At 37.9% G+C, this 18,443-nt stretch overlaps 1 protein-coding gene across 2 annotated transcripts in view; it reads right to left on the bottom strand.

The window, feature by feature from the left end:
* sh3pxd2aa (SH3 and PX domains 2Aa) overlaps positions 1 to 17,955 on the bottom strand; it is a 39,891-nt gene extending 21,936 nt beyond the window's left edge. Inside the window, exons 1-2 of one of the 2 annotated variants that reach the window (XM_073841881.1) lie at positions 17,910 to 17,955; positions 12,530 to 12,658 (exon numbers count right to left, since the gene is read on the bottom strand). In XM_073841881.1, coding sequence (XP_073697982.1) covers positions 12,530 to 12,658; positions 17,910 to 17,952 — 172 coding nt within the window. In that variant the 5' untranslated portion in view covers positions 17,953 to 17,955. Of the gene's footprint in view, positions 1 to 12,529; positions 13,236 to 17,909 lie in introns of those variants that run through there. The other variant, XM_073841880.1, reaches the window with a different exon arrangement.
* Between the last annotated feature and the right edge of the window lie 488 nt (positions 17,956 to 18,443).

Below are 18,443 nucleotides of genomic sequence, written 5' to 3'. Positions count from 1 at the left end.
TATTTTAAAAACATTTCATGATATTACTGTTTTTGAATGGTAACACATTTGTTTTTGCATTATGCACTAGACCTTTCAAAACCTTGGCCCCATATCCAGCTGATCATTTTAAATGACAATTTACTGTATCTTTCCTTTAAACCATACTTTGTACAGTGGCTTTCTAACTGTTCACAGTGGAATTCCTGTATATCTTTTGCGATGGTGAAGATGCCGCAGCGACCTGTGGTGGACGTAATTATCATCTTCAGTGTGTTCGGAAATAGACTGTGGTCTTGTCTGAGACCATAAACCAAGATCTATATCCAGAGCAAAACTCAAAGTTGAGACCCAGACCCAGAGCGTGTTTATGTGGTCTCAAAACCACACAATGAAGACTTCAACTTTGGTTTTTTTACCATAATACTCAAAACAAAAAATACATCCAAATTCAACGTAGGGGACTTTTTGGCTCATTTATCCAGAAAATTAGCCTCCGATCTCAATTGAAAGTCAAACCTAATATAGTCAGATTTTTTTTTTTTTCATTCAACAAAGATGCATTCAATTGATCAAAAGTGACAGTAAAGTCATTTCTATCTTTACAACTCTTGGATATGACAATGTTAATGTATCTGGTCTTAGCCGACTAGATCTGGTACGCTGCTAAACTGCTGCTGCTGTTGGTTATTGCTGTTTTTGTAGATTATTGCTGCTGCTGAAAAGCAAAAACAGGAACTTGATAATGCCAATACATATGCTTCTGCACAAATAGCATATAAATAACCTGTAGTAGATCTATACAGGTGGAGCTGGGGAGGTGGAGGGAACTCTGAAAGCGTGCTGTGAAATGCTGTCATGAATGCTGGTTTTGCCGGTTGGTCATGGATTTCCATGAATTTAATCATATTTATTGTTTCTTTTTCCAAATCCTCACCATCTCACCCTCTAATTTTGCAGGATTATTTTATTTTCATTCACTTATAATCACTGTTTTTCGCATTTCTTACTGTGGTAAACATGTGGAAATTTCATCATGGGTTATCTAGGGAACACATAATTGAAACATGGACCGTGGCCACAAATCAATAAATTGAAGGTGTAGAATTAACAAGTTATAGAAATTAATTATACAGTGAGGGTAAAAATTATTTGATCCCCTGCTGACTTTGTTTCCAATGACAAAGAAATGATCAGTCTATAATTTTAATGGTAGGTTTATTTTAATTAAAAATCCAGAAAAAAGCATTTCAAAGTTATAAATTGATTTGTATTTTTGTGAGTGAAATATGTATTTGAGTCCTTCGCAAAACCACTCCAGGACCTTAATGTGCTTCTTCTTGAGCCACTCTTTTGTTGCCTTGGCCGTGTGTTTTGGCTCATTGTCATGTTGGAATACCCATCCACAACTCACTTTCAATACCCTGGCTGAGGGAAGGAGGTTCTTACCAAAGATTTGAAGGTACGTGGCCCCGTCCATTGTCCCTTTGATGCGGTGCAGTTGTCCTGTCCCCTTAGCAGAAAAACACACTCAAAGCAAAATGTTTCCACTTCCATGTTTGATGGTGGGGATGGTGTTCTTGGGGTCATAGGCAGCATCTCCTCCTCTAAACCTAGCGAGTTGAGTTGATGCCAAAGAGCTTGAGCATTTGACCACAACACTTTCACCCAGTTCTCCTCTGAATCGTTCAGATGTTCAATGGCAAACTTTAGAAGGGTCGTACATGTGCTTTCTTGAGCAGGGGGACCTTGAGGGCGCTGCAGGATTTCACGGCGTAGTGTGCTACCTGATGTTTTCTTGGTGACTATGGTCCCAGCTGCCTTGAGATCAATGACAAGATCCTCCTGTGTAGTTCTTGGCTGATTCCTCACCGTTCTCATGATCATTGAAACTCCACGAGGTGAGATCTTGCATGGAGCCCCAGAATGAGAGAGATTGACAGTTATTTGGTGTTTCTTCCATTTGTGAATAATCACACCAACTGTTGTCACCTTCTCACCAAGCTGCTTGACGATGGTCTCGTAGCCCATTCCAGCCTTGTGTAGGTTTACAGTCTTGTCCCTGACATCCTTAGACAGCTCTTTGTTCTTGGTCATGGTGGAGAGTTTGGGATCTGATTGATTGATTGCTTCTGTGGACAGGTGTCTTTTATACAGGTAACAAGCTGAGATTAGGAGCACTCCCTTTAAATACTTTTTTCACTCATTAAAATGCAAATCAATTCATAACTTTTTGAAATGCATTTTTGTTGTTATTTTGTCTCTCAAATCAGCATATTAGAATGGTTTCTGAAGAATGATGTGACAACCCTGGTGAAAAAAAAAACAGCTAAAACCAGCCTAGGCTGGTTGGCTGGTTTTAGCTGGTCAACCAGGATTGTTTTAGCTGGTCAGCAGGCTGGTTTTAGAGGGGTTTTGGCCACTTTGGCTGGTCGGGCTGGGAATCCACCAGTTAAAACCAGCCTGACCAGCCTGGCCAGGTTGGAAGACTAGCTAAAACCAGCTACTTCCAGCTTGAACCAGCTAAAACCAGCCAACCAGCCTAGGCTGGTTTTAGCTGTTTTTTTTTTTCAGCAGGGAATGAAGACTGGAGTAATGATGCTGTAAATTCAGCTTTGCCATCTCAGGAATAAATTAGATTTTAAAATATATTCAGATAGTAAACAGTTATTTTAAACTATTAATATTAAACAAATTCAGCCTTGACAAGCATAAGAGACTTCTTTTAGAAACATAAAAAAACTTGCAGACCCCAAACTTTTGAACAGTAGTATACTTTTTAAACCACAAAGATACACTGGATCATTTAAAAAACTAAATAGTGATACCAGTAGTTGGAAGTCATATACAAAGATCAGAAAACTAGTGCAACATTCAAGTCAGTGTGCCAAAAGATCAAAACAGTGCTTACATACAGAAATCTTAAGATGCATTTGAGTCAAATAGACCACACTGATCTATACCACCCTGACACAGCAAATCTTTCTCACAAACGCACACACACCCGAGCAGTATGAGTTTGCTAATGAATTTGTGAGAGAGCTGAGAGCAGGTTGTGGCCACCCTGCCTGACTAACCCTCTTTGAATGACATACTGTCTCCCTGTTTGTGCACACCAGGAACCGTCTACGGCAAGCACAGAGGGTCAATTGAAACAAAATGCAAAATGGCAAGGGTTGCATGCAGTTTAGCCATCACAAAGATGCTTTTCATTGGATTTGGCTTGTGTTTGTTTATCTATTTGCGTATATGCTATAGGTGTGTTTCATCAGCCTTCAGTACAACCTTTCATTAAAAGCTGAAAAATGAATATTACTTCATGAAATTGGTTTAAAATGATGTTTACACACATACTGTAAGATGAAGACTCTAGTCTTACGTCTAGCCAATAGGTGTCAGTATACATCCAAGACAGCATAAACAAAATGACCAAATCCTAGACCTCCAATCAAGCTATAATCAATAGGAACAGTCAGAGACACTGACATGGCTCCTCTGATCTGAGTTCAGCTGGGAGCTTGGATTGATTCTGTGTGTTGTGCCTGCCAAGTTTCAAAGCTAAACTCTTGCTTAACAGAGCAAAAAACAAATTCTTTCTCCAAAACAAAAGACACGCAGAGCTCAAGACAGACAGCAGGAATGCTTCTTTGATGCTGAAACGATGTACTCCTCTGAATTCCTCTGCGGTTCAGGACGTTACGATCGTCTCACACAAAAACAGACAACAGAAGCCCTTCTGCTGAGATACAGGTGGGCTTGTTCTTCAAAGCAAAACAGACTAATAAATCTTACACTGCGTATCTGCTTCTAAGAAATGTTTCTTCTGACAGCTGCATGTGTGTGCCATGAACTTTGTTCTGATACACATGGTAGGGTAGTAGGTCATGTGAGCTTTTGTTTATGTACACGGTTAGATGAGATGCAGACATGTTGGCACGACCACAGCAATTCTTGTGCAGTTCAGAATGTAAACTACTGGCTCAACCAATGGTATAAGAGGATGTTGTGTATATTCACTTTTGTTGTATTGAATAGACTAGAGCAATGTGAGCATTCTTCAAAATATGTTCTTTTGTATTCAGTGGAAAAAAGACTAACATGAGTTTGCCTTGACAAAATCGATTATTTCACCTGATATTTGTGTGTACAGTTGAGGTCAAAAGTTTACATCCCCCTTTCAGAATCTGCAAAATGTTATTTATTTTACCAAAATAAGAAGGATTATACTGTACAAAGTGCATGTTATTTATTTAGCTCTGACCTAAATAAGATATTTCACATGATATAGGTTTACATATAGTCCACAGGAGAAAATAATAGTTGAATTTATAAAAATTAACCCATTCAAAAGTTTACATCCTCTTGATTCTTCATACTGTATTGTTACCTGAATGATCCACTGCTGTGTTTTTGATTCCATGTTCATGAGTCCCTTGTTTGTCCAGTTAATCTTTTCACACTGAGGACAACTGAGGGACTCATGTACAACTATTACAGAAGGTTCAAACGCTCACTGATGCTTCAGAAGGGAAAACGATGCATTGGAAGGGGGGAGGGGGTGAAAACTTTTGAAAAGTATGGAGATGTTTACATTTTTCTTATTTTACCTAAATATCATATTTTTTTCATTTGGTACTGCCATTCAGAGGCTACAGAAGATAGATACTTCTTTCCCAGAAGACTTTTAAAATCGTAAAAGTTTTAAAGACTTTGAAATTTAAATTTCAAATCTTTAAATTCAAAAGTTTTTACCCCTGGCTCTTAATGCATGGTTTTTCCTTCTGAAGCATCAGTGAGCATTTGAACCTTCTGTAATAGTTGCATATGAGTCCCTCAGTTGTCTTCAGTGTGAAAAGATGAATCTAAAAATCATACAGTAATTGTTGGAAAAGGTTCAAATACACAAAAATGCTGGAAAACCAAAGAATTTGTGGGACCTGAAGGATTTTTCTGAAGAACAGCAGGCAGTTTAACTGTTCAGGACAAACAAGGGACTCTTGAACAACTATCACTAAACAACAACAAAAAAAAAACATAGCTGTCGATTATTCAGGTAACAACAGTATTAAGTATCAAGGTCATTTTTATAAATCAAACTACTATTTTTTCTTGTGGACTATATGTAAACATAGTTTATGTGAAATATCTAATTCAGGTCAGTACTAAATAAACACATGCATTTTGTATGATCACTCTTATTTTGGTAAAATAATTAACATTTTGCAGATTCTGAAAGAGGGATGTAAACTTTTGAATTCTCTCTCCTTCAGACTACTCGCTTTTCACATCTTCAGCTGTTTTTGATTGTTTTGTTTAGCTTTTAGTTTGAAAGTCTTTCAACAAATCAGCAGCATATAGTGTAATACACTAAAAGTCTGAAAATACAGACTTGATTATGATGTCATAATGCCCACAGGCAGCGCTGTTACCAACATAAATGGGTTTCAGACATTTATTTGTCCATATCCTGCTGAATCACACTTTCTGATTTAAGCTCATGTGATATCATTTTGATGTTAAGCTCTTACGATCCAAAAACACAAAACACAAATACATTCCAAAATACAAAACGACATTAAACTGAAATGAATGAGAAGAAAGTAAAGGCAAGAACTGCGAGCGGCTGGACGAAAAAGACAAAAGAGAGAGTGAACAGATGTTTGGCCTGAACTTCAAAGCTGAAATTTTCACCACACATTCCCTCCATCCACACCAGCTAGACGGAGAAAGAAAAACAGACAAGCAAAAATACATGTGCCTTTCACTTTCTTATTTTGTAGCAAACAAAAATTAAACATTAAACAGAATGCAGAAGAGAGCACAGCAGACAGCAGGATGCTTAAAATAGGTCCGGAAGTGAAAGAAAAAAAAAAAAGAAAAAAAAAAATCCAAATGGAACACATTGCTTTTATTAAGTTCACACTCAGGCCTAAAATCATTTTGACAGAAGAGAGAAAAATAAAAATAAAAATCACATGTTCACTTTGAACTACAGCAGGCAAAAAAAATCTCTTAAAAAATTTTCTGCAATTATTTACTTTTTTAAGAAATGTATTTTTATTCTGAAAGGACACATGAAATTGATATTTATGACCCTGGACCACAAAACCAGTCATAAGTGTCAGTTTTTTTTGTTTTTTTTAATTGAGATTTATACATCATCTAAAGGCTGAATAAATATGCTTTCTATTTATGTTGGCCGAGATACAACTATTTGAAAATCTGGAATCTGAGGGTGCAAAAAAAGCCTTTAAAGTTGTCCAAATTAAGTTCTTAGCCATGCATATTACTAATCGAAAATTAAGTTTTGATATATTTACGGTAGGAAATTTACTAAATATCTTCATGGAATTCAGTTTTGCCATCACAGGAATAAGTTACATTTAAAATCATAATATTTATTTGATTAATATTTCAAATAAATGCAGACTTGGTGAGTTTAAGAGACTCAATAAAAAATAAATTAATAAATAAGTCTTACTGACCTTAAACTTTGAACAGTAGTGTAAAGTGTTGGATTCAGTCACTTCTATTGTGATTAGGAACAGCAGTAGGCAAAAAAAACTAGGTTTTAGAGCAGAGCATTTATCTTTCATTAATAATAAAATGTTTTATATTTGACATATGCATTTGGAATGCCAAAAAGAATCGCTGTCCGTTCTCATTTTTTATCATATTATTATCAATATTATCAGTACAACTGCCTGCAATAAAATGTCATATGTCTGATTACTACTCTAAAAGAGCTCAGGTTGAAATCACTGAAAGGATATTTCAGCTGACGTTCTCTAAAATCCAGGCCAGCACAATGTCTGGCCGACATTCGGTCACACTCAAGTTCTTTCCTGAAAAGCTAGAGTATCAGGTTTTGGGCTTAGGACCAAAATGGGTTGTGGGTAATCTGACAAAGCCGAGGCGGTCGAGGGGGCTCTCTTTGGTCTGAACTTCAAAGGCTGATGATGTCAATCGCTCATGCGCACTGATCTGAGATCACTGTTGTGGTTTTTATTTCAAGAGCTCCAGTGGTTGAGATTTGTTCAGGAACAGCTGGTCTTAGATCAGCATAAACATGTTATTTCTTTCCTAGACTTGTTTTCCTGGACTGGCTCACAGAACAGAGAGTGATGTTTTTGAGGAAACTGGCAAGTACGGTTCAGAAAAGTAATCACTTGAGAGAACGAGTTGGAGATCTTCAGGAACAAACAATATATATCAAAAACACACACATGACAAACTAATAACCAGAAGAAAGACGAAAAGCACAGCATTTGAATATGAGTGCATTCAGATGTGGAAAGTCACGAGGATGAGAAAATGATGACAGAATTTTCACTTTTGTGTATGCGAACATAAAAAATACAATTAAAGATCAAAAGTTTTGGACCCCATTGACTTTATATGATTGATTTATCATTATACGTGACCCTGGACCACAAAGCCAGTCTTGTCGCACGGGTATATTTGTAGCAATAGCTAACAATACATTGCATGGGTCAAAATGATCGATTTTATGCCAAAAATGAATAGGATATTCACTAAAGATTATTAAAGATATTTTGTAATTTTCCTTCCATAAATATATAAAAATTAAGATTTTTAAAGGAATAATTCCAGGATTTTTCTCCATATAGTGGACTTCAATGGGGATCAACGGATTGAAGGTCCAAATTGTGGTTTCAATGCAGCTTCAAAAGGCTCTACATGATCCCAGCCAAAGAATAAGAGACTTATCTAAAGAAACGATTGGTGAAAAATAAAAATGTATATACTCTTTAACCACAAATACTCGTCTTACACTAGCCTGACCTTACGCATTATGAAGTCACGTTGGAAAGGTCACGCTGCGAACGTGCAAAGAAAGTCAAACACCCATCACAAAAAAAAGTAAAACAATGTCGGACGATTTCGAAGTTGGAGGAGAAAATGAGATTACCCTACGCTACCTTTTTGAACCAAAGTACACAGATGAAGAACTAACCATGTGACTTTTCAAACGTGATTACATAATGTGTGAAGTCTTTGCAGAGCTAGTGCATGATGAGCATTTGTGGGGGGGGGAAAGTATATACATTTGTATTTTTTTTTTAGAAAATGAAAGATGATTTTGCTAGATAAGACCCTTCCTCAGCTGGGATCTTGTAGAGCCCTTTGAAGCTGCACTGAAACTGCAATTTGGACCTTCAAACCATTGGCCATCATTTAAGTCCATTATATGGAGAAAAATCCTGGAATGTTTTCCTCAAAAAACATAATTTCTTTGCGACTGAAGAGAGAAGACATGAACATCTTGGATGACATGGGGGTGAATAAATTCTCATTTTTATTCTGAAAGTGAACTAATCCTTTAAAGCCATGACAGCTATTTCAGCTTTCTTACTATCAAGACTATTATCTCAATGACCTTAATCTATTAAACAATAGAGACAGATGTGACACCAGTTTATAAAGATCTTTCAGACGCCCTCAGAGCTACATGCAAACGAAAGTTTGAACTTTTTGGTCCAGGTTCAGCGTGGCTCTCCATGGACCGGATCTCCAATGGGAGCGAGGCCAAGATAAACTAGTCTACCCGAGACTGTGAGGCAGCTCTCTATTGATTCTGTTTCAGTAAGCGGGGGTTACAGGCTGAATGAATGGACCCAGGGGAGAAAGAAGTGAGAGGATGGGATGGAACCTCACAATATTGATGGCACAGAGCAATTTTCATAGTAGAGCATTGTTTAGGAAGCACAGCAGCCTTGGGAAAAAGGCATTAAGGACATTGTTAAAATAGTCCATGTGACATCAGTGGTTCAACTGTAATGTTATGACATGGAACAGAAGGAATTCTTGAATTAAATTGCTCTTTTTGTTATTTTCGTAGCTTCATAACATTACGGTTGAACCACTGATGTCACACTGACTATTTTAACAATGTCCTTACTACATTTCTGGGCCATAAAATGTTTCAGTTGTGTTGTTGTCTATGCAGGGTCAGAAAGTTTAGGTCTTAGAGGTTTGAAACATCATGAGGGTGAAGATGTGGCATATCAGATTTAACATCAGTGACAGCAAATGCCATTGACAACCTATTCCACAAATAACCATCATATTTATTCTTGTTCTTGTTCCGTAGAAGAATACCATAATAATAATGACAAAAACAGCATGCTGACCCATAAACTCTTGATAGCTTTGACGGTGTTATATATATATTACAAACATTCAGCGAAAGCTTCTGAATGCATTCTTTTGGTATTGGTTTGGGATGCGTGACACTGTAACCGCTCTGTAAGACTCGGAGGCCCTGCAGGATCCATTAGCCTATTATGGGACTAGGGACAAGGGGGATTTTTCCATCGTTCCCTCTCCATGACCTAGAGGGAAGCCAGAGCAGGCCGACTTCTGCCAATCGCTTCTTATAAATGCAATTTCAGCCACATTAAAAAGTCGGTTTGAATGATATCCAAAGGTAATAAATATGCTGCCTCTGACAGATACACTAGGGTAGTCATTTAATACTATAGTACAGAAATATGGAAACCTGCTGAAGAGATTGGATTTTGGAGGATGGGCTTCCAGTGCTGAGATATCAAGCTGCTGCAGCTCATCTTCAATTTCAGCAAGTGCTTTGAACATTTGAGGAATTCTGGAGTCAACGGAGGACAGACGGTTCACTTTAGGAATTGGTCTAGACTGCTTTAAGTTGATTTAAATAAAATTGTTAACTTAAGAATAAAAATTCTGTTATCATCTTTTCGACTTTATAATAGCTCAAACACTGTTTCTTCTAGGTGAGCTATTCCTTTAAACGATTTTGTGTTTAGATTCCATTCTTTTCCCATTCAGACACTGTCTGCTTCTGTTTCTCAAGCTCATTAATCCTGTAGCCCTGCGTGGTTCGTCTCTTCCCAACCAAAGTGAAGTTGTCATGCTTTGCCTGCACTGTAAAACAGCTGGAGTTTAACTAGGGCTGAGGAAGCCAAGTGTTTCTTACTCAACCACATTCTGAGCCAGAGTCTTACGCTTGAATCTCTCTGAATCTTTTGTGATTAAATGACTAGTCCAATTTTGAGAATCAATCAGTATAATTTATTGTACCTGAAAATTTGTACTCAGCTTAAATCCAAATTCTGTCATTAATTACTCATCCTTATGTCATTCCAAAACTTTAAGACCTTCGTTCATCTTCATATCATAAATTAAGACATTTTTTTATGAAATCCAAGAGCTCTCTGACCCTCCATAAACAGCAACACAACTGAAATGTTCCCTGGCACAGAAAAGTAGCAAAGACATTGGTAAAATAGTCCATGAGACATCAAAGAAACAGCAAAGAAAACAAAAATATTGACTTTATTCAACAACTCCTAGTTTCTCCTAGTTTCTGGACCTGGGAACATTTCAGTTGTGTTGCTGTCTATTCAGGGTGAAAAAGCGCTCTGATTTCATTCAAAATATCATAATTTGTGCTCCGAAGATGAACGAAGGCCTTACAAGATTGGAACAAAATGAGCATGAGTAATGACAGAATTTTCATTTTTTGGGTGAACTATCCCTTTAAATAAATAAAGCAGTGATCTACAATAAAAAGAAAAGCATAAAGAGCCAGTTACTGTACATTAAGATCGATAACTTTGATGTCTTTCCAGCTGATGAACAGTGTTTAAAGCTACTTTTAAAAGTAATGCATTACAATATCATGTTACTCTATAGAAAGGTAACTAATTGCATTACTTAGTTACATCTTATGGAAAGTAATGCATTAAGTTACTTTTTGTCTTTGGGCTGGGCTTGCTTATTTGAAAAAGTAACTCAGATATTTCATTGTAAAATAAAAGTAATGAGTTACTTTTCTAGTTACTTGAAAAAGTAATCTGATTACATAACTCAGGTTACTTGTAATGCGTCACAAACAGTGCCGATGAATAATAAAAACACTGACAGTCAGTCAAAATCCACCCAACTTCAAAGAATAAATATGTGACCCTGGACCACAAAACCAGGCATAAGGGTAGCTGAAAATACGCTTTCCATTGATATATGAATTGTTAGGATATGACAATATTTGGCCGAGATACAACTTTTAAAAAATCTGGAATCTGCAAAACAATCAAAATATTGATCATTGCCTTTAAAGTTGTCCAAATGAAGTTCTTAACAATGCATATTACTTATCAAAAAATAAGTTTTGATATATTTGTGGTAGGAAATTTACAAAATATCTTCATAGACTATGATCTTTACTCAATATCCCAATGATTTTTGGCATAAAAGAAAAATTGATCATTTTAACCCATACAATGTATTGTTGGCTATTGCTACAAATATACCTGTGCTACTTATGATTCGTTTTGTGGTCCAGGGTCACATATAATGTTATAGTCCTTTGGTGTGGATACTAATAATTAGCATTATAGTATTGTTCTAGTGTTCCTTTTTATTCAACTATGATGGTCTAATTTTAGTAGTCATCATTCAGTGGAAAAGCAAAAATATTTCCTCTAGATATTCAGAAAAATGGGCCAATATGTTGTCATTGCATAACACAAATTCTACGAAGAAAAGAAAACCCTTGTCTGAATTTACAGCATGAAAACACCCAATGTCAACAGAACAGGCAGCAATCAAACTTCGCCCAAGAGACGGAGTCTAGACTAGTTTAGACAAAGCATTATGAAGGTCAAGCTCTCTTTGAGTTGGTCTTACTCAACGATGTTGTTAAGTTCAAACGGGTTTACTGGATCTTTGCTCATCTTGAAAACTCCTGACAACTCCTCCTAATCCTCCCCACCCTCTTCTGTGTGATTTAAAGGAAAAGATAAAATGATTACTCACACCAGCAAGATGCTAGTTCTTAGGAGCCTGTTTTTTATCAGCTCTCTGGATGTGCAAACAACGCTCAAATGTTTGGCAACCATGCCTACAGTTCATAACATTGGAAGAGTCAATGTTCAACCTCTACTGTACAAGGCTACGAGATAGGCCAGCATGAACAGTTTGCACTAAGTTTGAACATTTACAGCATTAGCAAGGACATTAATCTGGGAAAAGAGCAACCACAGGCTTTCCATCAACACTTTCCATTGTTGTTGTCAATCTCTACATTCTACACAAACTCTAACGGTGTGACCCTGATTCATTAGCACACGTTTTAACCCACTAACTTCTCATGCTTATCTCATGGAGATTCCAGATCAATCTGGCTTGCATCCCAGAGATCTACAAGGGCTTCAGACCAACAAACCGTGAAGAAAACTGGCCATACGACACCTCCAGGTGGAGCTAAGAGCCAGACTGTAGATTTACAGAGAGAGGGGGTTGTCAAAAGAGGAAACCAGGGGATCTTAAGGACAAAGACCAAAGGAGGAGTTACACATCAAAGAGGAAGAATGTATCAGAAAAGACAAGGAGGCTAAACACAGAGCAGCTTGACATTTCGATCGTTGAGCATGTGAAAGCATTCATGCGTGGAGGCATTCTACGTGTTTGTGGTTTGTGTATACACAAGCTTTCGCCAATAAAAACCACGTGGCAAGCCAATTAGCTCTTGTGTGCGTAAGGGACTCACCGCTTTCGCTCTTCTCGATTACATCCACCATCTCTCCAGCTTTCAGGCTGATCTCGGAGTTCTCCTGCCGCTCGTAGTTGGCCACCACCACGTACTGCTCCAGCACCATGGGCTCACTGCTGTCCAGTCCTGCCGGCGAAGGGAAGAAACAGGCTGTCAGCCACCGTCCCGCCATCCCCGCACTTCCCCCTCCAACCCTGCCCTGCCAGCGACCTCCGGCTTGACCCCTGTACACCGCCATCCGCACTCCGCAGCCTAGCGCAAATCAAACTCCTGCTGACTGTGCATGCTCCGCAAAGACGGGCCATTTAGACGAACCTTCGCCCTCGCTGGACGCGCATTTGAATGGGGGGAAAGGACGATTACAAAAAAGCAAGGCGAGGTAGACTTCCTTCAGGGACTCGAGAGCTCGATAGGGTCTTGGTGATGCTGGGTCTCCATAATACAGTGGAGGAACCAGGGAGGAATGTAAGGAAGGGAAAAGAGGCTGGGAGAGAGCTGTTTACGGTTGGGGACGTGACTCGCGAGTGGAGGGATAGAAAGTTTTTCTTTAACAGACGAGCAAGAACAGGCCTCCCTCCCTCTCTCCTCCCTCTCTCCGTCCCTCCTCCTCCCATCTGGCTGAAACGGGGAGAGAGAAAAACGCCAATCAGGGTAGACTGCTCTCCAAGCCTTAAATAGAAACATATGAGTGGGCCGAGTAAAGAGAGAGAAGCTGTGTTTATGTGAAACGCAAAAAGAAAGCATTTCGGCTGGGGTTAAGCCACGCTCTCTTTCTCTTTCTCTGTCCTTCTTTCTTTCTTTGTGTATTTCATCTGATAATCTCTTTAACCTGTTCTTCTTCATCAGTGACTATCAGTGACTTAGAGGGATAATTCAGTCAAGAAGGACAAATCTGTAATTATTTACTCCGCCTTATGTTGTCCTAAACCTGTATGACTTCTCTAAAATTACTCACACATACAATACATTGAATTGAGCAAGAAGTTGATGTTTACATTGCTGCATAAAACAATTTAAATTCTGTTTGTTTGAACATTCCATTCATCATAGAATCTTGGAAAATATGTTTTCACAAAAGTATTAAGCAACTGTTTTCAACATTGAGCACCAAATCAGCATATGTGACCCTGGACCCTAAAACCAGTCTGAAGTAGCATTGGTATATTTGTAGCAATAGCCATTTATAGGTCAAGATTATGCCAAAAATCATTAGGATATTAAGTAAAGATCATGTTCCAGTACATTTTCTACTGTAAATATATCAAAGCTTAATTGTGATTAGTAATACGCATTGCTAAAAACTTCATTTGGACAATTTTAAAGGCGATTTTCTCAATATTTTGAATTTTTTGCACCATCAGGTTCCAGATTTTCAAATAGTTCTATCCTAACAAGCCATACTTCAATGGAAACTTTATTTATACAGCTTTCAGATTATGTATAAATCTCAATTTCAAAAAATTGACCCCTATGACTGTTTTTTTTTTTTTTTGGTCCAGGGTCACATATTACAATGCTTGTTGAAGGATCATGTGACAAGATTGCTGCTTTGCCATCAAATCTCATTTATTAAATCATAATAATATTGCAAGAGACGCAGACTAATGGCAACATACTGATTACAGAACGTTGCTTCTCAGACGCTGCAAAACTCAACAAATGCTGATTTTAACACGTCCAGTCTGTGAAAACAAGTGACGACCAACACCAAAATACTGATTCGACAAAACTGGACAAACATGTCTGTTTCTGTTTGTCTGCGTCAGTCAGTGCCTTATTAAAGAGCATAATATGATATATTTCTGAGTTACACAAGATATTTAATGAAAAATACACTAGAAAAAAACGGAAGTCAGTAAGACTTTTTAACATGTTTGAAAGAAGTCTGTTAATGTTGTTTTTAAACTAAAATATCCAAACTATAACACATCAAACGTTTCTGGCTCATGCATTCCAAGACATTCTGCATATAGTTGCTAAAACTTCAAGTGCTGTTTTTTCACTTCTGAGAACTGTTATTGTAGTTTCGTTATATGCACTTGAACTTCAAACACTGTGTGGTTGCCTTCTCTCAGTTTTTCTCATGGTGTGGTCTTCTGGAAACTAGAGGCTTTTAATAGGAAATGTTTCAAATGTTCATACAGAAACATAAAAATGTATCATATTTTTAACAAATTAGCCAAAGAGGTGCTGAGTACATTTGCTGTACCTCATGCAAGCACACATAAACTCTTCCTATGGTGTTAAAGAGTTAGTTTACCCAAAAATTTACATTTTTAATCTGTGATTAATTACTCACCCTCATGTTGTTCCAAACCCGTAACACCTTCGTTCATCTTCGAAAAATAAATTTAGATATTTTTGATGAAATCAGACAGCTTTCTGACCCTACATAGACAGCAACACAACTGATACGTTCAAGGCCCAGAAAGGTAGTAAAGACATCGGTAAAATAGTCAATGTGACATCAGTTGTTCAACCATAATTTTATGAAGCTACGAGAACAACTGGTTGAACCACTGATGTCACATGAACTATTTTATTAAAGTCCTTACTACGTTTCAGAGCCTTGAGTGTGGTAGTTGCGTTGCTGTCTATGCATGGTCAGAAAGCTCTTGGATTTCATTACAAAATATCTTAATTAGTGTTCCGAAGATGAATATAGGTCTTACAGGTTTGGAATTACAAGACGGTGAGTAATTAAAGGTTGTATCAGCGATTTCTAGCCTAAAACATAAGTGTCAATTTCAGCTTACCTTTCTTCAGGATCCGCTCGCTGCCTGCCCCATAAATTGTCTGTGAAAAAACCGCGTCTCTCTGGTCAGCCTAGGGTCCGAGATATGCCAAAAAAACAATCGGTACTACCAACCTTTCCACACAAAAACAAACAGTGTTCCAACCAATCAGCGTCAGGGATTTGGTGTTGTGGACTTTCGCTCCGCCTCCCTCACATCCCTGCACCAGTAGGAAAGTCCACAACACCAAACCCCTGACGCTGATTGGTTGGAACACTGTTTGGTTATCTGTGGTGTGTTGATAGCGCCGATTGTTTTTTTTGGCATATCTCGGACCCTAGGCTGACCAGAGAGACGCGGTTTTTTCACAGACAATTTATGGGGCAGGCAGCGAGCGGATCGTGATGAAAGGTCAGCTGAAATCCACACTTTATGTTTTAGGCTAGAAATCGCTGATACAACCTTTAATGACAGAATTGTTATTTTTGGGTGAACTATCCCTATAACATTTCCAGCTCATGCATTCCAAGACTTTCTGCATATAGTTGCTAAAACTTCAAATGCTGTGTTTGTACTTCTGAGAAATATTTTTGTAGTTTCGTTATATGAGCTTGAACTTCAAACATTGTGTGGTTGCCTTCTCTCTATTTTTCTCATGGTGTGGTCTTCTGGAAACTACAAGCTTTTAATAGGAAATGTTTCAAATGTTCTTAAAGATACATAAAAATGTATCATATTTTTTAACAAATAGCCAAAGAGGTGCTGAGTACATTTGTGGTACCTCATACAAGCACACATTCCTATGGTGTTAAAGGGATAGGCCATGAACTCACCCTCATGTTGTTCCAAACCAGTAAGGCCTTCGTTCATCTTCAAAACACAAATTAAGATATTTTTGCATAGACAACAATGCGACTGAAACGTTTAAGGCGCTGTAGTAAGAACACCGTTAAAATAGTCAATGTGGCATCAGTGGTTCAACTATAATTTTATGAAGCTACGAGGTACATGGTAGTTGCATTGCTGTCTATGCAGGGTCAGAAAGCTCTCGGATGTCATCAAAAATATCTTAATTTAAGTTCCGAAGAAGAATGAAGTTCTTACAGGTTTGGAACGACATGAGGTTGAGTAATTAATGACAGAATTTTCATTTTTGGGTGAGCTGTTCCTCTTATTTGGACACAAACCATGGTAAACCCATGGATTGTGTGCCCAATATATGTAAACACCATGGTATACTGTATGAATACACTTTGATATTGGCATTTAACATTGTCACTGTACCATAAAGTTTGCTCTTGTTATTATAACTAAATCTGGTCTTGTAGAGTCAACGTCAAGCTGTCATCAAGCCAACAGGATTTCTTGTGTTGCTAGTGCAATATGTTTTAACACTGTGAGCTTACTGGGGAATGCTGTGGTGACATAGTTCTGTATCTTGTCACTTTTACCATCAGATGGAACAATTTAATTAGCGATGCCTCACACTTCATGGCGCCATGTCATGCAAAGATAAAAAAACATTTTGTGTTGCTCAATTGAATGCTTGCAGCTGTGCCGAAGTGAACTGTGAAATATATTTCTGACATTTTAACACTGTCTGTGCCAATCGCAGAAATATTTCACTTCGATCTGACAGTCACCACAACACCACAAAGAACACAGTGCTAATTCCAAACTTTCCGCTAGCATCCGTTTACTGTTAGCTTACCCCTGCGGAAAAATCCATCATAACCCGGTAGCTGCATTCTGGTTTCTTGTCTAAACTGGATGTTAGCTAGTCCACGATGGTTGGCCAGCTACAAAAACCTAATTTGACTAGCTAACGACCAGCTAATGATGGATTACGAATGTTTTTAGAAAGCACGTACACAAGCAAATGCTATGTGTTACATAATCAGTGTGTTTTCTTTATTTCGCAGTAAATTGCCCAATTACAAAGGGTGTGTGTGATGATTTTGGTGAAAACACACTCCACATGGGCTTTAGTTCTGTAAGCGTCAGCATTTATTTCCGAAAACAGAGCGCATTCTTTTCTGAAATGTTTATTTGCAGGCCTTCGTCTGTAAGACTTCCCAGGAGAACACTGAGAGAAGACCACAAGCACTCATGTCATGTTTTCACACTGAACGTCTTCCTCTTCGCTTCTAGCCTTACAACACCTATTCTAAATATTTCGCCTTCTAGCATAAACTTTATAAGCCACAAGTAAACCTGCAGACCTCTGAGAAGAGTTTTACATCCTTATGTAAATGTCTTGGGAGAACAGTTTATGCCTCTTCAGCCAGTTCCCACAGGCATGCCCATGCACACACTACTTGTCTATTGCACGGACTTGCATGGGCTTATTTACCATTATTAATCTCAAAAGTTAAATTTTGGATTGCTTACGTCAGACTCAGTGTTTTATCTCGATTAAAACCGTGTATCACGTTGCATTTTCTAATGGAGTTACCAGCCAAATGGTGATTAATGGCTATTCACGTCTTTGCCAAAGTCATCACATTTGGCACTTGACGAGTGTTCATTTTGGATCCCGGGCAAGAGCTGTTTTAGGAACCGTTTTTGTAAAAACTAGAAAATTATTATGCTGAAGTATTGCAAAAGGAAAAGTGACAGACAGTGCATGCAGACATATCTACCTGAGGCCTCAGACTTTGTTGGACTGTCCTGAAGGCCATACATCCAAACTGAGGACAGCGGAAAGGAGGAGAGAAGGAAAAGACAGAGGAAAAAAGCAGTGCAAATGTTAGTCAGAACAGAGTGGAAAAAGACACAACAGACAGCATTGCATGTTTTCATCAAAGCTGCAAAATCCAGCCAAAAGTAACAATTTGTAAGCACAACAGTACAGCTCACTTCCTTCAAATCTGTGATTTGTATGCAGGCCGTTAGCATTAACTTAGAAATCCTAATCCTAACACTTGGTAACTTTAAATAATTTAAAAAAATATACAAAACATAAACCCCATTTTAGGACCATTAAAAATTTTTGAGACGTGATTTTTTTTTAAGCAAGCACATTTATTATTTAAACTTTTTTTCCATTGAGTTTTTCTTTACAAAGTTTTCATTACTGTAATGCGAACAAATGCCAAACTCATCGCTGAGTCAATGGAAGCCCCTTTCCACCCCTGAATAAAAAACAAAAAAGGTAATTACGACTTTTTATCTCA

This window comes from Garra rufa, chromosome 6, assembly GCF_049309525.1.
Source record: "Garra rufa chromosome 6, GarRuf1.0, whole genome shotgun sequence".
NCBI lineage: Eukaryota > Metazoa > Chordata > Actinopteri > Cypriniformes > Cyprinidae > Garra > Garra rufa.
Note: the sequence above shows the minus strand (reverse complement) of the source record. Positions and strands in the feature narration are given on the sequence as shown.